The sequence below is a fragment of the Aphelocoma coerulescens genome, chromosome 15 (assembly GCF_041296385.1).
Source record: "Aphelocoma coerulescens isolate FSJ_1873_10779 chromosome 15, UR_Acoe_1.0, whole genome shotgun sequence".
Classification (NCBI taxonomy): Eukaryota; Metazoa; Chordata; class Aves; order Passeriformes; family Corvidae; genus Aphelocoma; species Aphelocoma coerulescens.
In genome coordinates, this window is record NC_091029.1 from 3,446,269 (window position 1) to 3,463,413 (window position 17,145).

The 17,145-nt window shown below is 52.6% G+C and overlaps 3 protein-coding genes across 4 annotated transcripts; 2 read left to right on the top strand and 1 right to left on the bottom strand.

Moving 5' to 3' along the window:
• The first annotated feature begins 536 nt into the window (after positions 1 to 536).
• On the top strand, positions 537 to 7,729 carry LRRC43 (leucine rich repeat containing 43). The gene is made up of 13 exons (XM_069030715.1): positions 537 to 626; positions 703 to 939; positions 1,161 to 1,271; positions 1,405 to 1,544; positions 2,136 to 2,374; positions 2,996 to 3,174; positions 3,508 to 3,631; positions 3,840 to 3,979; positions 4,111 to 4,200; positions 4,437 to 4,451; positions 4,494 to 4,688; positions 5,088 to 5,175; positions 7,428 to 7,729. The coding sequence occupies exons 1-13, from the start codon at positions 537 to 539 to the stop codon at positions 7,586 to 7,588; spliced, it is 1,809 nt and encodes a 602-aa protein (XP_068886816.1). The 3' UTR covers positions 7,589 to 7,729.
• Positions 7,730 to 7,890: 161 nt separating this feature from the next.
• On the top strand, positions 7,891 to 9,999 carry B3GNT4 (UDP-GlcNAc:betaGal beta-1,3-N-acetylglucosaminyltransferase 4). Its single transcript, XM_069030716.1, has one exon. The coding sequence runs from the start codon at positions 8,159 to 8,161 to the stop codon at positions 9,275 to 9,277; it is 1,119 nt and encodes a 372-aa protein (XP_068886817.1). The 5' UTR covers positions 7,891 to 8,158; the 3' UTR covers positions 9,278 to 9,999.
• Positions 10,000 to 12,429: 2,430 nt separating this feature from the next.
• DIABLO (diablo IAP-binding mitochondrial protein) lies at positions 12,430 to 16,262 on the bottom strand. 2 transcript variants are annotated; one of them, XM_069030497.1, is made up of 6 exons: positions 16,193 to 16,262; positions 15,467 to 15,575; positions 15,142 to 15,270; positions 14,147 to 14,257; positions 13,928 to 14,024; positions 12,430 to 13,053 (listed from the first exon to the last, which is right to left on the bottom strand). In XM_069030497.1, exons 1-6 carry the CDS (start codon positions 16,237 to 16,239, stop codon positions 12,839 to 12,841), a joined length of 708 nt encoding a protein of 235 aa, XP_068886598.1. In that variant the 5' UTR covers positions 16,240 to 16,262; the 3' UTR covers positions 12,430 to 12,838. The 2 variants fall into 2 exon arrangements, with proteins under 2 accessions (XP_068886598.1, XP_068886597.1); XM_069030496.1 differs by having other exon boundaries at positions 15,142 to 15,273.
• Between the last annotated feature and the right edge of the window lie 883 nt (positions 16,263 to 17,145).

The following is a 17,145-nucleotide window of genomic DNA, read 5'->3' on the forward strand; positions in this document are numbered from 1 at the left end:
CTCCGTCTGCGGAGACCTGACACTGACCTGAGACACAGCTGTGGCTTTTGTTCCTAGAGCTCACCTACTTTTTCCAAGTGTGGGAGCTGGTATTTTCTGCTGTGAGCTTGTTTTCTGATGGCCTTACATGGTTGTGTGGCAGTGCCCTCCACGCAAAGTAGAGAACTGGACTTTCAGAGCTGACTGAGACCCTGACAGGTTCCTCCCTGAAACCTGAGTGACACTCAGGCCATAGATAAGGAAAATGCCAAATTCCATGCTACAGGTCCCCAGCCAGGGAAGAATGCTGATGCTGCATCCTGCAAGTGCAGCATGAGGCCGCCTGCTCTTTCCCTGGTGGGGAGCAGCCCCCAGAACACAGGGGAGACCCAGAAAACCAGGGATTTATTCCCAGCCTGGCAAGCTTGGTGCTGCCCCAGACTTGCTCCACGCTCTGCTTGGAGAGTTTGGTTCCATGGCATTCGTGTCAGCGTCATCTCCTAGCAACAGGGACGAAAGCCGCTGAGCCAGGGGATTGCCTGCCAGGCTGGGGCTGGATGGCAGCACCCGGCAGCGTCTCGGCTGCTTTTCAGGAGTACCTGCGGCACCTGGGGCTGCAGGACTTCCCCTGCGGCCTCGGCAGCTGGGTAAGGGTCTGGGGGGGGCACAGCCATGGGGTATGGCACGGGGTTGCCACTGCCTCTCCTCTCTCCCTGTCCACAGAACAAATCCTGCCTCAATGCAGAGCCAGCAGGGCTGGAGGAGACCGTGCCGCCGGGAGAGGAGACCCCCGAGGTGCTGCTGGAGCTGCTGAGAGACCAGCACAGCCCCTGGGCCCTGCCCCACGACTGCAGCCCCCAGGACCGGCTCCTGCGGGAAGTGGCCGTGCTGGCACCTGAGCTCCTCCACAGCTCCAGAGTCTTCCAGGTTGTCAAGTCCCTGCGGATACTCGACAAGGGAGTAAGTGCAGCTGCTGGTGCCCATAAAGCTGTAGGCCAGGAAACCGTGTCTTCCTGCTGTGAGGGAAAACATCCTGGAAGAATGACACCTTCCTCTCCTGGGGTCTTCCCACGTGTTGCAGCTGGAACACCACAGCCTCCCTAGGACGTTGTGCTAATCCGTGTTACAGGGATGTCACAAGGTGCCTCAGGGACACGTTGGCCAAACGTAGCTCTTTGCAGGTGGAGGAGGTGGATGAGGGTGTGCTGCGCTTCCAGCAGCTGGAGGAGCTCATTCTCAGTGCCAACCGCATCAGCAAAGTAACCTCGGCCCACCTGCCCCGGGCTCTGAAGGTGAGCGAGCAAGGCCTTGTGCAGGATGAGGCAGGAATTCCCATCTGGGAAAACAGTGAAAGCCAACCAGTTTGAGGGGGTGCCAGGAACAGCTCATTGCAAAGGTGTTTGTAGTTTCTTCTGTCTTGGGCAGGTCCTGGAGCTCTGCTGCAACGCTGTGCATGATCTGCAGGACCTGTGTGCTCGACCACCCCCAGAGCTCCAGCACCTGGGGCTGGGGTACAACCGGCTGTGTGGCCCTTCCCAGGAAAAGCACTTCACTGTGGATTTCTGGTAATGCCACAGGCTGAACGTGGGCTGCTGAAAGGGAAATGGGCAGATGTGAACAGGAGACCTCAAGCCACTGAGGTGGCTGTTGTTGGGAAATCACAGCCCTTCAGAAGGGTTGTTTCTTTGCTCTGTGTCCACTCTCTGTGCAGAGCAGTCTGTCTCTGCAGTCCTCTGTCTTACACCCAGAGGTTGTCTTGGTCCTTGGCAAGGTGTGGAATGGGGGGATCACCAGGGGAACTGCCTTGACACACTTGCCACCACAGTTCCCATTTCCCTGGGCAGCTTACTTTTTCCATGTCCTTCCCAAAGCCCCTGCTGGAAGTCTGGAAGGTTCTGAGGTGTGGACTGCACCACCAAATGGTGCAGTGGGGTCATCACTGGATGCTAAAGAAATGTTTTTGTGTTGTGGGGCAGACTGACAATGGACTGTATGGCCAGGAATTTGGAATTGGCCTCCAGACTGGATTCCTCAGTTCAACCCAGTTTGTGCTGGGGAAACACAACTTTTGTTTCTGTTTTTGCTGCAGGGCAGTAGCTCTCTATCCTCATATGGGTGCTGGCTGCCTTACCTCCCTCCCTGGGTTCTCTCCTTAGGCCAAACCTCATCTCCCTTGACCTGAGCTTTAACAGCCTCACGGACCTGCTGGGGCTGGTCTCCCAGCTGTCCACTCTGCAGAATCTCCGCATCCTGGTGCTCCAAGGGAACCCACTGGCTCTCATCCCCAGTTACAGAGGCTTCCTCGTGGACAGCCTGCCCAAGCTGTCCATCCTCGATGACATCCACATATGGCCTGATGAGAGGCAGCAGTTCCATGGTCTGGCGAGGCAGCCAGGTGAGGCCCCACCTTTGAGGCTGCCCATGCTGACCCTGTGATTCAGGAGCAGGGTTTTCATTGTGGTGGAGCTCTGTAATTACCATCGAGGTAGTTTCAGCCTTAGGGCCAAGAAAACCCATCCCAGTCCCAGCACTGCCTCAGTGTCCTGGCCTGCCTCAGCTTCACTTCCCAGACACCGCCTGTTTTCAGACCATGTGTTTCCCTCTCGAGCTGTGGCAAGAGGAGCATCTGTACTTGGGAAGGTGCTCACATGGTGCTGCACTGTCTGCACACAGCGGTGCCACCTCCGTGACACATCCCTGACTGGGATGAGAGGAGGAGGCTGGGACACTCGGGATGGGAAGCTTTTCTTGATGGCCCCTACTCAATGAGTTTATGTGCTGGATGTGCTTATTGGAGACTCAAATGTAGAAGGAACCGAGCAGCCAAGCCAGGAGGTGTTCGCATGGCTTTGGAGTGACCCCACGTGGCAGTGGTTTGTCACAGCTTTTGCACAGGGTGGCACCGAGGCATGCCAGGAGCTGGGACACGGGACTTGGAGGTTTCTGCTTGCTCTGTTCCTTCCTCACTCTGGGGGGAACGTGCTGCAGCTTCATGGCAAAACTGTCTTTCTTCCAGAGCTGATCAGGAATGAAGGACGAGTGGTTGTGAGCATTGGGGAGATGAAGGGACTCCCTGATCCCAAAGCTTTTCAGCAGCTGAAGGTTGGCTCTGAGGGTCCAATGATCACCTACAGCTACCATGTGACCTATGAGTTTGCAGAGAGAGAGGAGCTCGAGGACAGGGGCAGCCCTGAGGTTGGTGCTTGATTGTGTTCCTGGAAACAACCAGCATGGCAGGCCACAGCAGGGGAAATGGCATGGGCATCTCCAGGCTATGGGGTGATGGACGTGGCATGGGCAGCAGCAGTGCTGGGGACAGGATTCCCATGTGGCTGCATCCAGCAGGACAAGACCCAGCTGCCCACGTTCCACATCCCTCTTGGGGAGCCCAGAGCTCTGCACATGGGAGTGCACTCACAGCCCCCCTCCTGCTGACTGGCAGACCCTTTCCCTGGCACTGATGTTCCTTCTTCCCATGAGGGTGGTCTGGGGAATAGGATTTTGGAGGCAGATTGGTCTCCGTTTCAGGTAACGCAAATTCACCAGAGTCCCACGGTGGCCACACTGGATGTGGACAGCTCTGCTCAGGACACAGGAGAAGCAAAGAGCCATCAGGAGTCTGCAGTCACAGAGGAGCCCAAGGCCCACTCTGGTAATGAGGAATTATACATCCTCTGTCCCATCTCTCAGGGCAGGTTTATAGCTCTTCCTGGGATGTGGTGGCATCACGATGTCCCTCAGAGTATCAGCTGAGCTGTTTCTGGGACTGATGGATAATGACCTAGCACCAGCCGTGTCCTGGGGGTCCTTCTGTCCTGGGGAAAGAGAGGTCTCCTCTGAACTTTTCTGTGTCCCTACAGCAAAGGTGTTTGCCACCCCTGGACAGCCCTGGGCAGACACCATCGACTTCAGCTACAGGAAGGAACACGTTGCCAAGGACTTGGTGGGGCTGATGTCCTACCTGGAGGCTGGAACCATTGTCTCTGTTGTGGAGGAGAAGGTGAGGGTGTGGCAGAGCTGGATGAAGGGGGAAGAGCTGCTGGGAGGCTGCTGTGGAGCCAGGGGTATCACATTCCCTCTGGGAGGCAGGCTAGGATGGCAGTGACCCTGAGCCAGCTCCTCTCCGGGCAGGTGCTCTCATGGCCTGTGGATGCTGATGCAGAAGAAAACACTGCCACAAATAAGAAGGAAGGACAGGAGCTGAAGAAGGACAGTGCAAAGGTAGGGTGCTGGGAGAAAACAATGACCAAATTACCTCTAAGTTGCAAAAACAGTGATGGGAGAATGAGGATCCTTCTCCTGGATCAGTTTGGTGTGTCAGAGAGTCACCCCCAAAACCAGACCTCTCCCAAAGTCCCCCCTTGCTATGGGGGCAGGCAGCAGCTGCTGACACACACCTTGGCCAGGATGCAGTGGTGGGCAAGGGGCTGGGTTGGGGTTGCTTCTCTCTGATAAAGGGACCCCAACCCTCTGCTGAGACCTGTCCCTGTGTCCTGCACCGTCCTGTGTCCAAGGACAAGCAGAAAAAGAAGAAGCAGCCATGTGAATTCCGCAGTGACCCTCCCATTCGGAGCATTCTGGGCACTAGGAGGGTGACCTTGAAGACCCTGCTGGCCACCGAGAACATGGTGGCAACTGTGTGTGAGTTTGGGATCCTGATCCCTCAGAAACCACCAGAACCTCCAGTTGTGGAGGAGAAGGTAAGGAGTGTGTCCCAGGGTGAGACTGCGGGCTGGGGTTCAGTATAACCACCATCCATCGCTGCTGGTGTGGTTATTTAAGGCTGATATTAGCAAGCAGTACTGCTGCTTTTCTGGGCCTAGGAAAATAGATGAGTTTATTTTTCCATTCAAGAATGTGAAAGCAGCCACTCGTGCTTCCTCTGGTGCTCTCTCTCAGCATGGCAGCACATACCAGCTGTACCAACTTCCTATTTCCTGGATTCCCTTCTCTTAGCAGCCACTCTGCTGTGCTCCTGCTCCCCCTCACCTCTTTCCTCTGTCCCTGAAATCCTGGTGACAGCACCCAGATGGTGACAGCTGTCACAGGACTGAATGAGGGCATTGAGTTTCAACACAGCCTTACTGTGGAAACATCTCTCTCCACAGGAGGTGAAAAAAGGCACAGACAAGAGCAAAACACCCAAAGCAGTGAAAGGAGCTCAGGCCAGCCGGAAAACCGCGACGTCTCCCAAAGGTGACAGAGGCTGGAGCTGGCAGGGCAGAGGGTGGTGTGTGTGAGAGAGAGCAAACAGGAGCAGGGCCTGGCCACCCTGCCAGCTCCAGGAGCAGGGACTTACTCACATCCTGAGCCTCAGGCTGTGAATACAGACATTGACTGCAGGGCTGTCAGGATAGACAGCCTGGAGACCGTGTGAGTGGGTGTCTGCACAAGCACCGAGGGTGGGCTGCTGGCTGCCCTGGGAGACACACACCTCCAGCACTCTGTGCCAGGGGAGAAGGGCAAAGCAGACTTTTGGGTGAGAAAAGTGCTGCCCACTGTGCCGGCTGCCAAATGTGGGCGGTGGTGTGGGCGGGCAGCTGAGGAAGGGCTGCCTGGGATGCATAATAAGCTCCTCATCCATTGCCAAATTTCATCTGAAAGCACTTTGCAGAGGGGATTATTGTTCTCTCTGGTTTGGAGATGAGATGCACAGAGAGCCCCAGGTCCCCCAGCCAGCCCATGGCAGGGCTAGGAACAGATCCCAGTCTGCTATCACCCAGGAAGAGACCACCCCGACCCCGCCGGCTGTGTCCCCTGCCTCCCCCGTGCGGAGCTCAGGGCTGCTCAGCCAGCAGTGTTGCTTAATCTGCCAGAGACAAACCTCGCCCTGCCTCTTGCAGGTTATTTTTCCAACAATCTTGGTTTTGACTGCAAAAATAGCAGTGCCAGCACATCGGAGAGGTAATGCAAGAGCAGGGGGAAGTGGGAGAGGGAAGGGGTGGCCAGGCAATGCTGAAAAGCTGCTCATGGGTCAAGGAGGGCATGGAGAGGGCCAGGCCTCCCAGCACCACTCAGAGCTACCAAAGGAGCCTTGTTTTCCTGCTCTGGCATTAAAGAGGGCAATTAACCCACAGAGCTCCAGGCTGCTTTCCTGTGCCTAGTCACCCACAGCAAGGTCCCCATCTATGGGGAAGCTCTCAGAGCTCTGCAGTCCTTGGCTGTGTCTGCATTCAGGGAAGCCTGTGGCCTCTTCCAGTGACCTGAAAAGAAGAAAATTCCCTGAATTGCTGTCCCCCACAAGAAGATGTGTATTTCCAATCTACACTCAGCCTGTTGCTAAAGCAGGGAGTTGCTGTCAAACAGCTCAACTTCAGTGGTGGTTATTTCTTCCTTCCTTTCTACCCCAGTGCGTGGTCAGTGCATGCAGGAGGTTTCCTTCAGCTTGAGCAAGGGTAAAGGTGCTGTTGTGTGCACAGAAACGCTGCTGTTGCAGGAAACCCAGAACAATTAGAGATTCATGCTTAATTTGGTGTCCCCATGTATCTGTGCAGGTGGGGGCTGGCTCGGCCGCACCGGGAGGCCACTGCGTGCATATTTCAAAGCATGAGCGCAAAATTCACTGTGCCTAAAAATGAGCTGCCCCACAGCTCTCTATACCCAGTGTCCCATGGCCGTGACTCACAAGAACACCTCAGTTGTGGCTTTTGGGGGTACTGCTTGAGCCCTGCTGAGAGCATATTTCAAAGCATGAGTGCAAAATTCACTGTGCCTAAAAATGAGCTGCCCCACAGCTCTCTACCCCCAGCGTCCCCTGGCCGTGACTCACAAGAACACCTCGGTTGTGGCTTTTGGGGGTACTGCTTGAGCGCTGCTGAGTGCAGTGTCTGCACATCCTGCCTGCCCTGAAAGTCACCAACTGCTCCGGGGCTGTTTGACGCTTGCTCATCACCCAGGGACCGTGCACCTCCTTGGAGCTGTGAAAGTGGCCATGCCCCAGGGGACAGGGGATGGCTCCCAGCCGTGTGTCCAGCGAGGCTGTGCAGGGACCGGCACTCTCACAGCCGGGATCTGAGGCTGATTTGCATCCCTCAGTCAGCAAATGCACACAAATAATAAGTCCTCTCAGAGGAATTGGGATCGCTTCCAGACAGCTCAAAGAGGAAAGGCAGTGAGCTTTGTCACAAGTGAACCATTTGCCCAGACATTGAAGGATGTCTTCAGAAGTAGTTTCACGTAGGTCTCATTTTACCCCACATTTGATTTTCCAGGATCCTTGAAATAATTTATTTCTGCATTTTTCTTTTGCCCTAGGGCAATTTCACAACAAAAAGCAAGGTTGCACCCAGGTCAATTGCCAGTCTAAAGCTGCATTTTGGGTTTCTTATCCAAAGTCATATTCAAAGAGATTTCCCTCGAGGCCCAGTCAGTGCTGACACCCTTGCACACTGCTGCTTTTAGGATGATTTACTCTCTCAAGACAGTGACAAATGTACTTCTTTCCACAGGAAAAGGAAAAAACAAAGACACCGCTGAAGTGGCGGAGGGTCAAGAGCTCCAGCCCGTGCTGCTGACGGTTCAGTTCCAGATGCAGCTGCTTCGGTGGCCCTTGGCAGCCAGCACCCAGAGCCAGGAGAATGTGGCCATGGCAGTGGGAAAGGCTCAGTGACGTGTCCGTAGCAGAAGCGTGAGTGGAAATAAACCGCACGGGAACGCTGCGTGCAGCCTGATTTAGCCGAATCGCCAGAGCTGGGAGATGCCCTAGGACTCCTCGTGGTCTGGGGCTGGTGCTGAGCTTCTGCAGGAGCTGGAGCGGGCAGGGAGTGTTGGGTGGGTGTGCGGGGTGTAAGGTGGATGGGCCGTGCCTGGGACACGCTGCCACGGTGCCGGTACCAGCCCCTCGCATCCCCCGCCCGCGGGCGGGGCCCAGAAGCTGCGGGGCGGGGTCGGGGGCAGCTCCCGGTAAATCGCAGCGCCGGCAGCAGCTCCCGGTGACTTGTGGAGGAGGCTCTTCCGCCGAGCGGAGCGGGGGTTTTGCCGTGTGGGGGTCACCGTGGAGCGGCGGCTCCAGCCCGGTCTGCGCGCCCCGGCGGGGCCGAGGGCTCCGGACCGTCCTTACCGGCAGCACCGCGTCCTGGTGAGAACCGGGGGAAGCACCGAGAAACGTCCCCGTCCCACGTGGGAGGAACGGCTCGTCTTCATTTGCCCGCCCGGGGCCTGTCCTGCACCGGAGGCTGCCATGTATCCCAGGATTAAAAGCTTCGCGCTTTACACCTTCTCAGTCACGCTGCTGGCCTGTGTGTTCTACATGAAGAAGGAGGCGAAGTTGGCAGCATCATCAGCAGAGCAGAAAGTGGATGTAGCGGATCACAGACTGCTGCCTTCGGTTCTGGACAGCGCTGGGCACAGCAAGTGTTTGCCGAACTTGTCCTTTGCCAATTCTTCTCTCACCCTCCCGGAGCCTCACCGCGTGTTCTTAACCTACAAGCACTGCAGAAACTTCTCAGTCCTGCTGAGGCCTTCCAGGTGTAGCAAAGAGATGTTCCTCTTGCTGGCCATCAAGTCTTCCCCCATCAATGTGGAGCGGCGCGTGGCCATCCGGAATACATGGGGGAAGGAGGTCTCCATCGGGGGCAGGCGCATCAGGCTGGTGTTCCTCCTAGGGCGCTCCGAGGCCAAAATCCAGAGGCAGCCCCTGCACCAGCTGCTGGCTTACGAGAGCCAGGAGTTTGATGACATCTTGCAGTGGGATTTTGTTGACGACTTTTTCAACCTGACCCTCAAGGAGCTGCATTTCCTCCGCTGGTTCACGGAGGACTGCCTGCACGCCAGGTTCGTGCTGAAGGGTGATGATGATGTGTTTGTCAACACTTACAACATCGTTGAGTTCCTCCGGGAGCTGGACCCTGAACAGGATCTCTTTGTTGGGGATGTGATTGCCAATGCGCGGCCCATCAGGAACACCAAGGTCAAATACTTTATTCCAGAGCCCATGTATGGAGCCACCTTCTATCCTCTCTATGCAGGAGGAGGGGGCTATGTGATGTCTAGGCAGACAGTACGTCGCCTCCAGAGCACCGCAGAGGACACAGAGCTCTTCCCCATAGATGATGTGTTTGTGGGAATGTGTCTGGCAAAGATGTCAGTGACCCCAAAGAACCACGCTGGCTTTAAGACTTTCGGGATCCAGAGACCTTTCAATCCTTTTGATCCGTGCTTGTACAAAGAGCTGATGGTTGTGCACAGACTGAACCCAATGGAGATGTGGGTCATGTGGACGCTGGTGAAGGATGACAGCATTAGGTGTGCAGTGTCAGTGACACACAGCTACAGGAGGGGCTGGAAAAGGAGCTACTGATGAGCCCAGCAGGATTGTGGCTGGTGACAGGATACCTAAACTAAAAATCAGGTTGTGGTAGAAATGTGTCCATTACTAACAGACTGCACTGGAGCCGTTGGGGTTTGCTTTGCAGTGAGTGTTTTTCTGTCGGGGGCTACTTGAAGCAGTTGAATTGGCACGGGGTGGGGGTGTGGCTGCGTGAGACATGGCACAGGGGACTCGGCTCCTCCCGGCTAGATTGTGCCAGGGGAAGTCACAAGTGCCACCTGCTCTGGTGTCTGACCACCGGCCGAAGTCAGTCTCATGTGGGACAGCCAGTGATGACTAATGAGTGACAGAGCATTTGAAATTTACTTGAAGGGGTGGAAAAAAGGCCAGTATGTCCTGCTGGGTCTGCCGTCCCAGGGCAGCAACCCCACAGCTCCTACTAGACAGCAGGAGAAAGGAAGTGGAGTGGGGACGAAAAAGCTTCAAAAAGATATGGCCTTAACACAGCAATGAGGATGATCTGAAGGACTGGGCTCTGCCTCCAGCCCTTTGCCTTTTACAGAAGTTCACTACAGGTTTACATGCACTGGAAACTTTTGCACAAACACTTTCTGATCTGGTTTGAGAGGAGCAATGTGTCTTGAGTAATCGTGGTAGGAAGAGTGACTGTAGCTTCCCATGTTGTGTGGGAGGTGTTTGGTTTTTTGTTGTTGTTGTAATGTTGTGTATAAATAAAATAGTTTTGAAAAGTATTTTCATGGGAATATTCTTAGGTCTCCTGAAAGCTAAGAGCCAGGGAAGGCTGAGAATCTGATGCTGGGTATTTACATTAAAGAGGATAATGTTATGTGGAAATGGATACTTGCCACTTCCTTTTCTGTGAGCAGCTGCTGTTTTCTGTCCCTGTCCAGACAAGATGTATTGACACAAAAGTGATTAATCTGAATGTGCTGGAATTGCTAGTTTGAGAAAAGATCAAATACAGAGCTAAGCTTTGGTAGTACTTTTGTGAAGCTTATCAGTGTCAGGGTGTCTTGCTGCTAGAGCAGAAGCTGTGGTTGAGCAGGAAACAGCCTGGAAGCCTTAGGAAAAAAAAGCAAATGAGTAAAGAGGAAGTGTGTGATTAGAGAAAATAGAGCTCTTTGTGCTGTGCTGTTGTAACTGCTGTCTCTAGTGCCAGCTGCCCAGCATCCATCCCCCGCCAGATGGGAGCTGGAGCTTTCAGAGGTGCCTGGGAAGTGCTGCCAGGAGGTTATTTCTTGTCCTATAGACAGGGACACCCCGAGAGCAGGGGTGTGGGAGATCTCAGGGCTGCACAGGCTGAGGCTGGCAGAATGTGCTCCCTCAGCCCTCTGGAGCACCTGGAGTAGCTCTGGCTGAGCCCCAGGGCTAACTCAGGCTCTTGGGGCAGAAGGTGCCACCTCACATGAGCTGTTTTTGTGCCAGATGTGAGTAGGGGTTTGTCTCAAAGAATTCGTGGGTGTCCATCCTCAGTGTGGTCTTTTGCAAGGTGCTACTGTGTTTTCTGCTACAGCTCCAACAGGGATTAATTAACTGTAGCAGAGAGTGACTGTGTGTAGTTTCAGGTGTGTTGGCTTTGTAAATAAGGCCGAGTGTCAGCAGCAGACCCCATGTTCTGGGCACTGCTGCTGGTCCTGGAGAGGAGACTGGACAGAGCGGGCACCGTGGTGCCCTGTGAGCTGCTGTGCCAGCACTTTTGTGATCCAGTCAATGATTCCCAATGCAAACTCAGGAGCACAGAGCATGATGTCATGTCTGTTGTGGGCTTAGGTGCATGGGCTAATCCCCAACTGGCAGCTCTCACTTCCTAACAAAGGTGAGGGACTCTCTTCTGCCCCATTTTGGAGGTGAATTGGAGCCATTTGTGCTCCTCACCCCCACTTTGGCTTGACTGGACTGATTGGTTGGTTCCAATCACATCAGGCTGGATGTGTGTGGAACAGCTGTTGGGAAGAAAACACAGGACATGCAGTGAAACGAGAAGTGGGGTCACAGCAGGGCTGGGAACAAAGGGGAAAAGGGACTTTCCTGGCTTTGCAGGCTCCTGGCACTGCCATGCAAACATCTGAGTAGTTACTGTGGCATCCTGAAAGGTACACAACTTGTTTGTGCACTCAGGGGTTTGGCAGATGTTCTTCAACTGCACAAGGCATCAAATGAGAGCAGTTGTGGTTAGAGGTTGATCTGAGGGTGCATTTGGCTCCTGAGGGCTTGGCTGTGCCACTCTCAAGTAATCCTCTCATCATAGTGGTTTTTTCCCTAATGCTCCAGCCCAAAGCTGTGTTTGGCACAGGAGACACTGGCAGTTCCCTGAGAGCTGAATTCCAGACTGTGCTATCCCCCTTGGATACAGCAGCACCCAGTGAGGAGCAAGGAAAGATTGTTAATTTTTTTTTACTACTTAATCTATAAATGAACAGTGCTGTGCACCTGAGATTGCATTTGTTCCAAAGGCAGCCAAAATGAGACACAATTTGTGCTGCAGATGAGAAAATTCCTGGTGAGGCACAACTCAATTTAGTAACAGCAACCTTGACACAGATGCAGTGCATCAGATGCTAATTGGTGGTTAAAAACCTTTGATTAGTGTGTTTTCTTACACAACCTGGCAGATGGGGATTAACTGCTTCCAAACATCAGTGATAAAGTTCTAGCGGATGCTGTTCTACGAAGCAAATTTCGCAACAGCTGTCAGGTTAGGAAATGAACACAGTGAAAGACACCTGTGGTATTGAAACCTGCAGTGAAACATTAAGCTTGCAAAAGAAATGATGAAGATAATTTCCTGACACTTGCACTGGGAAGCATTCAAACACGTAAAACTCTCTTTTGCTCACTGCTTTGTAGAACAGTACACAGCAGCTGCCAAAACAGTTTCATTTATAACCACAGTATCTTGAAAATCAAACCTCTCCTTTGCTTCCCAGGGAACCTTCCCCAGAGGTGACTCTGGGCAAAGTAAGTTGCTGTGCTGAACAGAACTGCACCAAGAGCGTGGGTGACTCCATGGGAAGTTCTCAGCTTCAGAGCAAACATTCCCTCCCCCTGACTGCAGCTCAGTGTAATTTGGTGCAGTTGCCAACTCAGAGGTTAAAATCTTTTAAAATCAAATAGGAAGCAGGGCCTAATCTCTTCCCCAAATGGACACACCCACAAAGAGCTGCTGTTGCACAGTTTAATAAAGGCATTTCCTCACAGATATCATTTACCTCACAGGTTAAAAACAAGGATCTTTAAATACACATCTTTGTCTGATCCCTCATGAGCTCCCACAAACACACCAAGGGAGCAGCAGGACCCTCCAAGCAGAGACACATTTAACACCAGGCCATCCCTGATAACAGTCTTCACATTTGCATAGATAAACATTTAAATAAATGAATCCAAAAGTATTACAAACAAGGTAAGTTACAAACAAAATTGAGGCCTTCCAAATACTTGATTTGTAAAGCAATCGTTTTCAGGGGAAAAAAATGGAATCACAGGCTTGTTTCAGCAGTTTTACACTATCCCACACTTAAGAGCTTGGGACTGTTCAATTTGTGATTGACCCTCAAACTCCAGTTCTGTTCAGTCCTCCCGAAGGTAAGGGTCATCACCTGGATCTGTATTTCCTAAAACACCCTGTGGCAATGAGGAGTCCTCTCCTTGGGCTTTTATGAGCTCCTCTGTCTGAGCCTCAGCTAATTTGGTCTCTGCTTTCTGGGACAGCAGCCGCACCTCCTGCACCTGGGCCTTCACCAGCTGGATGTGGCTGCGGGCTGTTACGGAGGCCTGGTCTGCACCTGGAGGGAAGGATTGACACACAGGGGTTAGCAGGAGCACTGGAAGCTAAGGAAATGGCTGGGATTATCTTCTGCTTTGCTGTGTTGTGGTGACTCTTGGGCTGTATTAATGCTCAATGCATTTACTGTTCATTTACCTCAAACCATTTGTCTGCTTTGAGATTTCACTGCTCCCTTGAATTCTTTCATCCCAGTAGGATACAGCTGGAGTTGGATAGGAGTGCTCACCTTGTGCCAGTGGGTTTGAGAGCTAAGCCTAGCACAGTCCTTGTGTGCCAGAACCTTTCAGTCCTTGTCCCATCCTGGCACCTACAGCAGTGGGAACACCTGTGGCACTGTGAACTCCCACCATTCTCCTCCATGCTCCTACAGATTCTGGGTCTTTTCCAGGCACTTACAGAGTTAGGGTGTCTCTGTATATTCACTGCTTTCCCTCCCCTCTCCGTTCCAGTAACTTTGCCTGTTCACCATAAACCAGCCCTTAACTCAACCTTGGAGCTCTCAAATCTCTCCACGGACAAAAGACCAAAATTTGTACCTTTTCTTTTTTAATATAATTGAATCCAGCTGGAAAGCCCTCCTGGACTCACAGGCACCCTTAGTTCTGTGGCTCCCAGGACCGTGTTTGAGCTTTGCATTTAAAAATAACTGAACTCCTCCCTCAGACATTGTTGGCCATGGTTTGTCTTGACGTAAACCACATGTGAAGTTTCCAGGCCTAGTTCTCAATGCATCTACAGACTTGTAGCCAAAAAAAGAATGTATGTGGTCAGGATCTCTAAAAACTAGGCACCAGCTGTCAATTGTGATGTTAGCTGAATGTACATTGTGTGTCTGAGCTGTGTTGAGAAAGGGAAAAGGGGCAGAGGCTCACCCGACTGATACGCGGCCTCTGCCGCCATCTCCGACAGCCGCAGTGCCGTCATCCAACTGGATTCCAGCCTGAGGTATTCCTGCTGCTTGGTGGTCATCTAGGAGCAGGATAAAGAATTAACAAGGTGTAACAGACCTGAGAGCTCTCCTGAGCTGTGGAGAACGTTGTGAGCAGGGTTAGAGAGGCAGATGGTGAGGGAAGGGAGGTTTGTTTGCTTACATCCACTCTGGCTCCTATGACCACCTGCCAGACTGCATCCACCTCTTCTGAGTTCATTTTCCCAAGGAGATCTGAGTATTGCTTGTAGAGAGACACCAGGGTATAAACTGCCTGTGAAGGAATCATTTTGCAGTTACCATGACAGCCTGCACAGCTCTGGCATTGTCTCAGTGTTACCTGGTGTTAATTAGCAAAATTACTCTTCAGATACTTGATAAACTGGAATGCAAATGCTTTACTCAAACTGGCACTTTATTTGCAAAATTAAAACTGTGTCTTGTTGTTTCAGACTTATGTATGGCTCACTCCATTCTTCTGATGGAATTCAGTTCATGGCCATAGAAAGGCAGAGAAGGGCAATAAAATGCCCAAGAACAGAGAACTCAGTGCACAGGTAATATAAATAACTGCTGTGAGTTTCTTCAGCCCCAGTTCTGAGTTCCAGGGTTGTTTTGCCTTAAGTAAAAAGAGGGACTTCTTACAAGGGCATGGAATGACAGGAAAGGGGAATGGATTCACACTGACAGAGGGAAGGGTTAGATGAGATTAGTTAGGGGTTAGTTTGGGAAAAATTCTTGGCTGTGAGGGTGGTGAGGCTCTGGCACAGGCTGCCCAGAGAAGCTGTGGCTGCCCCATCCCTGAAATTGTCCAAGACCAGGCTGGATGGGCTTGGAGCACCCTAGGATAGTGAAAGGCATCCCTGTCCATGTGAATGGATGAGCTTTAAGGTCCTTGCAACCCAAACCATTCCGGGATTGTCAAATTTTAATCCAAAACCAACAGTTTAACAAAGCTAAAAGTAACTTCCACATTTGGTGTAGAAAAGTGACCCCACGGCTCCCGAGGGACCTGACATCTTCAACCCCCCACACCTCTTTGGTTAAATTAATTTTGCAAAAGCTCATTTTGAGCGTGGTTTAAGAGGTGTAGTTAGTGCCAGACCCGCTGGCACTCCCAGCAGTGGCTCATGCCAGGCGTGTGACCCCCGAGCTCACCTTGGTGTACTCGGTGAGCGCCTCGATCAGCGCGTAGGTGGTCTGGGAGAGCAGCGTGGCCGTGCTGTCTGTCACCAGGGACACGGCTCTTCTGATCAGGGCATCGTTGCTGAGGGACCCTGAGCCCTGCTGCTGCAACACAAGACACCCGTGTGACCTTTCCATCGCCCTCCTACGGGTGCCAGTCAAACACAAAGGTGAGGAAAAGCCTCGCTGCGAGGCTGCACAGCCAAGCTCTCAGAGGATGCAATCCCAGGAGGAAAACCAGGCCAAACAGGTGGGTTTGGGTGTTAAACTGTTGCAAGGAAAGGGGTGCTGGGGGTACCTCCACCACAGGGACAGCGCACAGGGCCACCCCCAGCCCCACAGCCTGGTGCCACCGTCCACTTGTGAGGCCTCGCTGCCGGACACTGGCCAGAACTGGGAGGCTGCGTCTGGAAAGGCAAGAGGCAAAGTTTAGCACCCCTGTGTGCGGTGGGAATGGGGATCAAAGAGAAGAAAAACACCCAGAAGCTGTTCCAGGGGAACCTGTCTATGCCAGGCTTCTATGATGCAGCTACGTAAGAGTAATGAGTAAGTTTGTTTTAAATTTTGTATTAGTGTTTAATTGTAAGTGCAAGAAAAGACAAGCATAGTAACTAGTACATTATTAATGCTTTCAGAGAGAAAACGTATGTTATCTGGTACCAGCACACGGCTGATAGTCAATAATACTGGAAAATAGGTTAAAAATATGCTTAATATTGGCGTGTGGTACATGCAGATGAGAAATGTGACAGGTTTGTTACCCAGCGACACTTGGGTCTCTGTGGCCAGTTTTATTTACAACCCAAGCTGTGCAAATGCCCTGGGGTCAGAGTCTATCACGGAAACACTCGAGCGGAAAAACAGAAGCACAGAGCAATGAGAATTTTTTTTTTTTGTTCTACAGCACTTTAATGAAAACAACTGGTCGGTTTTCCTTCTTTTATGCCCTGTACTCTTTAGCCTACAGCCCGCGGGTGGGGAGCACGTCTCCCCCTCAGCCTCTCCCCCCGGCCCGCCGCGGTACCTGAGCACGGAGCAGCAGCTCCGCAGCCACCGCCCGCCCGCCGCCATCTTGGCCCGCCCGGCGCGCGGGAAGTGACGTCACCGCGCACACCTGCGGGGGGTGTGGCGGCGTGGGCGGGGCCGAGCGCGGCGCACGCGCAGAGCGGGGGCACGTGAAGGGGCGCGCGGGGCCGTGAGGGCTGTGGCGGGAACGTGAGGGAGGAGGGGCTGAGGGAGGGAGCGAGAGATGTCCCCAGGGATGTACTCGCGTCCCCTCCGCCGCCACAGCCCCGTGGAGCACAAGTGGTGTTGGGAGACAGGTCCTCTGTGTTTTGCTGAGATGCCCAGTATCCTAAGGGTCAGAAAACAGGCAACAATTTCCCCAGTTGCTGGGAATGAGAAGGGGATTATTGAAATAGGGTCCTGCGCCTAATTGTTGCAAAATGTGGAATGTGTAAAAATTCTCTTTAAGAAAGGCTGTTCTTTGGGGTTTGATCTTTGTAGCTTTCAAGCCTCATCAACAAGATTTCATCTGTGAAACAGCAGCCAACAAGCGCCGAGTGATGTCCGGGTGTTAGAAAACCAAATTACTTGGTGGTGGAATTGCCTCGTTAATTTTAGGGCTTGATGTGTTTCAGTGATCTTAGATCTTGGGAATGATTAACGAAGCTTGGGAAGAAGGCTTTGGACATAAGGACTACAGAATTTATGGGCCACAAGGACATTGGGCAGAACCCCCAAGATAAGGAAGAAACTAAAAACCCAACCCTGCATCTGGATTGAAATCAGCTCCCATTGGGTAAAAGGTAATTCCAGCAGGGACAGATCATGATCACCAGCTCAGAGACACCAATGCTGCTCCTCACTTCACTGGTTTAATTCATCTTTGTCGTTCTAAAGTACATGATGCTGCTTTGATTTTGGGTAGTTCCATGCTAGTGATAATCTCTACCTTTTCCAGCAAAGGCTTCCACA

Bases quoted from the DNA above. Each gene is read 5' to 3' on its own strand.
- LRRC43 (XM_069030715.1), top strand. From the start codon at position 537: ATGGCAGCACCCGGCAGCGTCTCGGCTGCTTTTCAGGAGTACCTGCGG. The intron at 1,272-1,404 runs GTGAGCGAGCAA...TGTCTTGGGCAG, and splicing joins ACCTGCCCCGGGCTCTGAAG to GTCCTGGAGCTCTGCTGCAA. The intron at 3,632-3,839 runs GTAATGAGGAAT...GTGTCCCTACAG, and splicing joins GGAGCCCAAGGCCCACTCTG to CAAAGGTGTTTGCCACCCCT.
- B3GNT4 (XM_069030716.1), top strand. From the start codon at position 8,159: ATGTATCCCAGGATTAAAAGCTTCGCGCTTTACACCTTCTCAGTCACG.
- DIABLO (XM_069030496.1), bottom strand. From the start codon at position 16,239: ATGGCGGCGGGCGGGCGGTGGCTGCGGAGCTGCTGCTCCGTGCTCAG. The intron at 14,258-15,141 runs GTGAGCTCGGGG...ATTCCTTCACAG, and splicing joins CGCTCACCGAGTACACCAAG to GCAGTTTATACCCTGGTGTC. The intron at 14,025-14,146 runs GTAAGCAAACAA...TCCTGCTCCTAG, and splicing joins TCATAGGAGCCAGAGTGGAT to ATGACCACCAAGCAGCAGGA.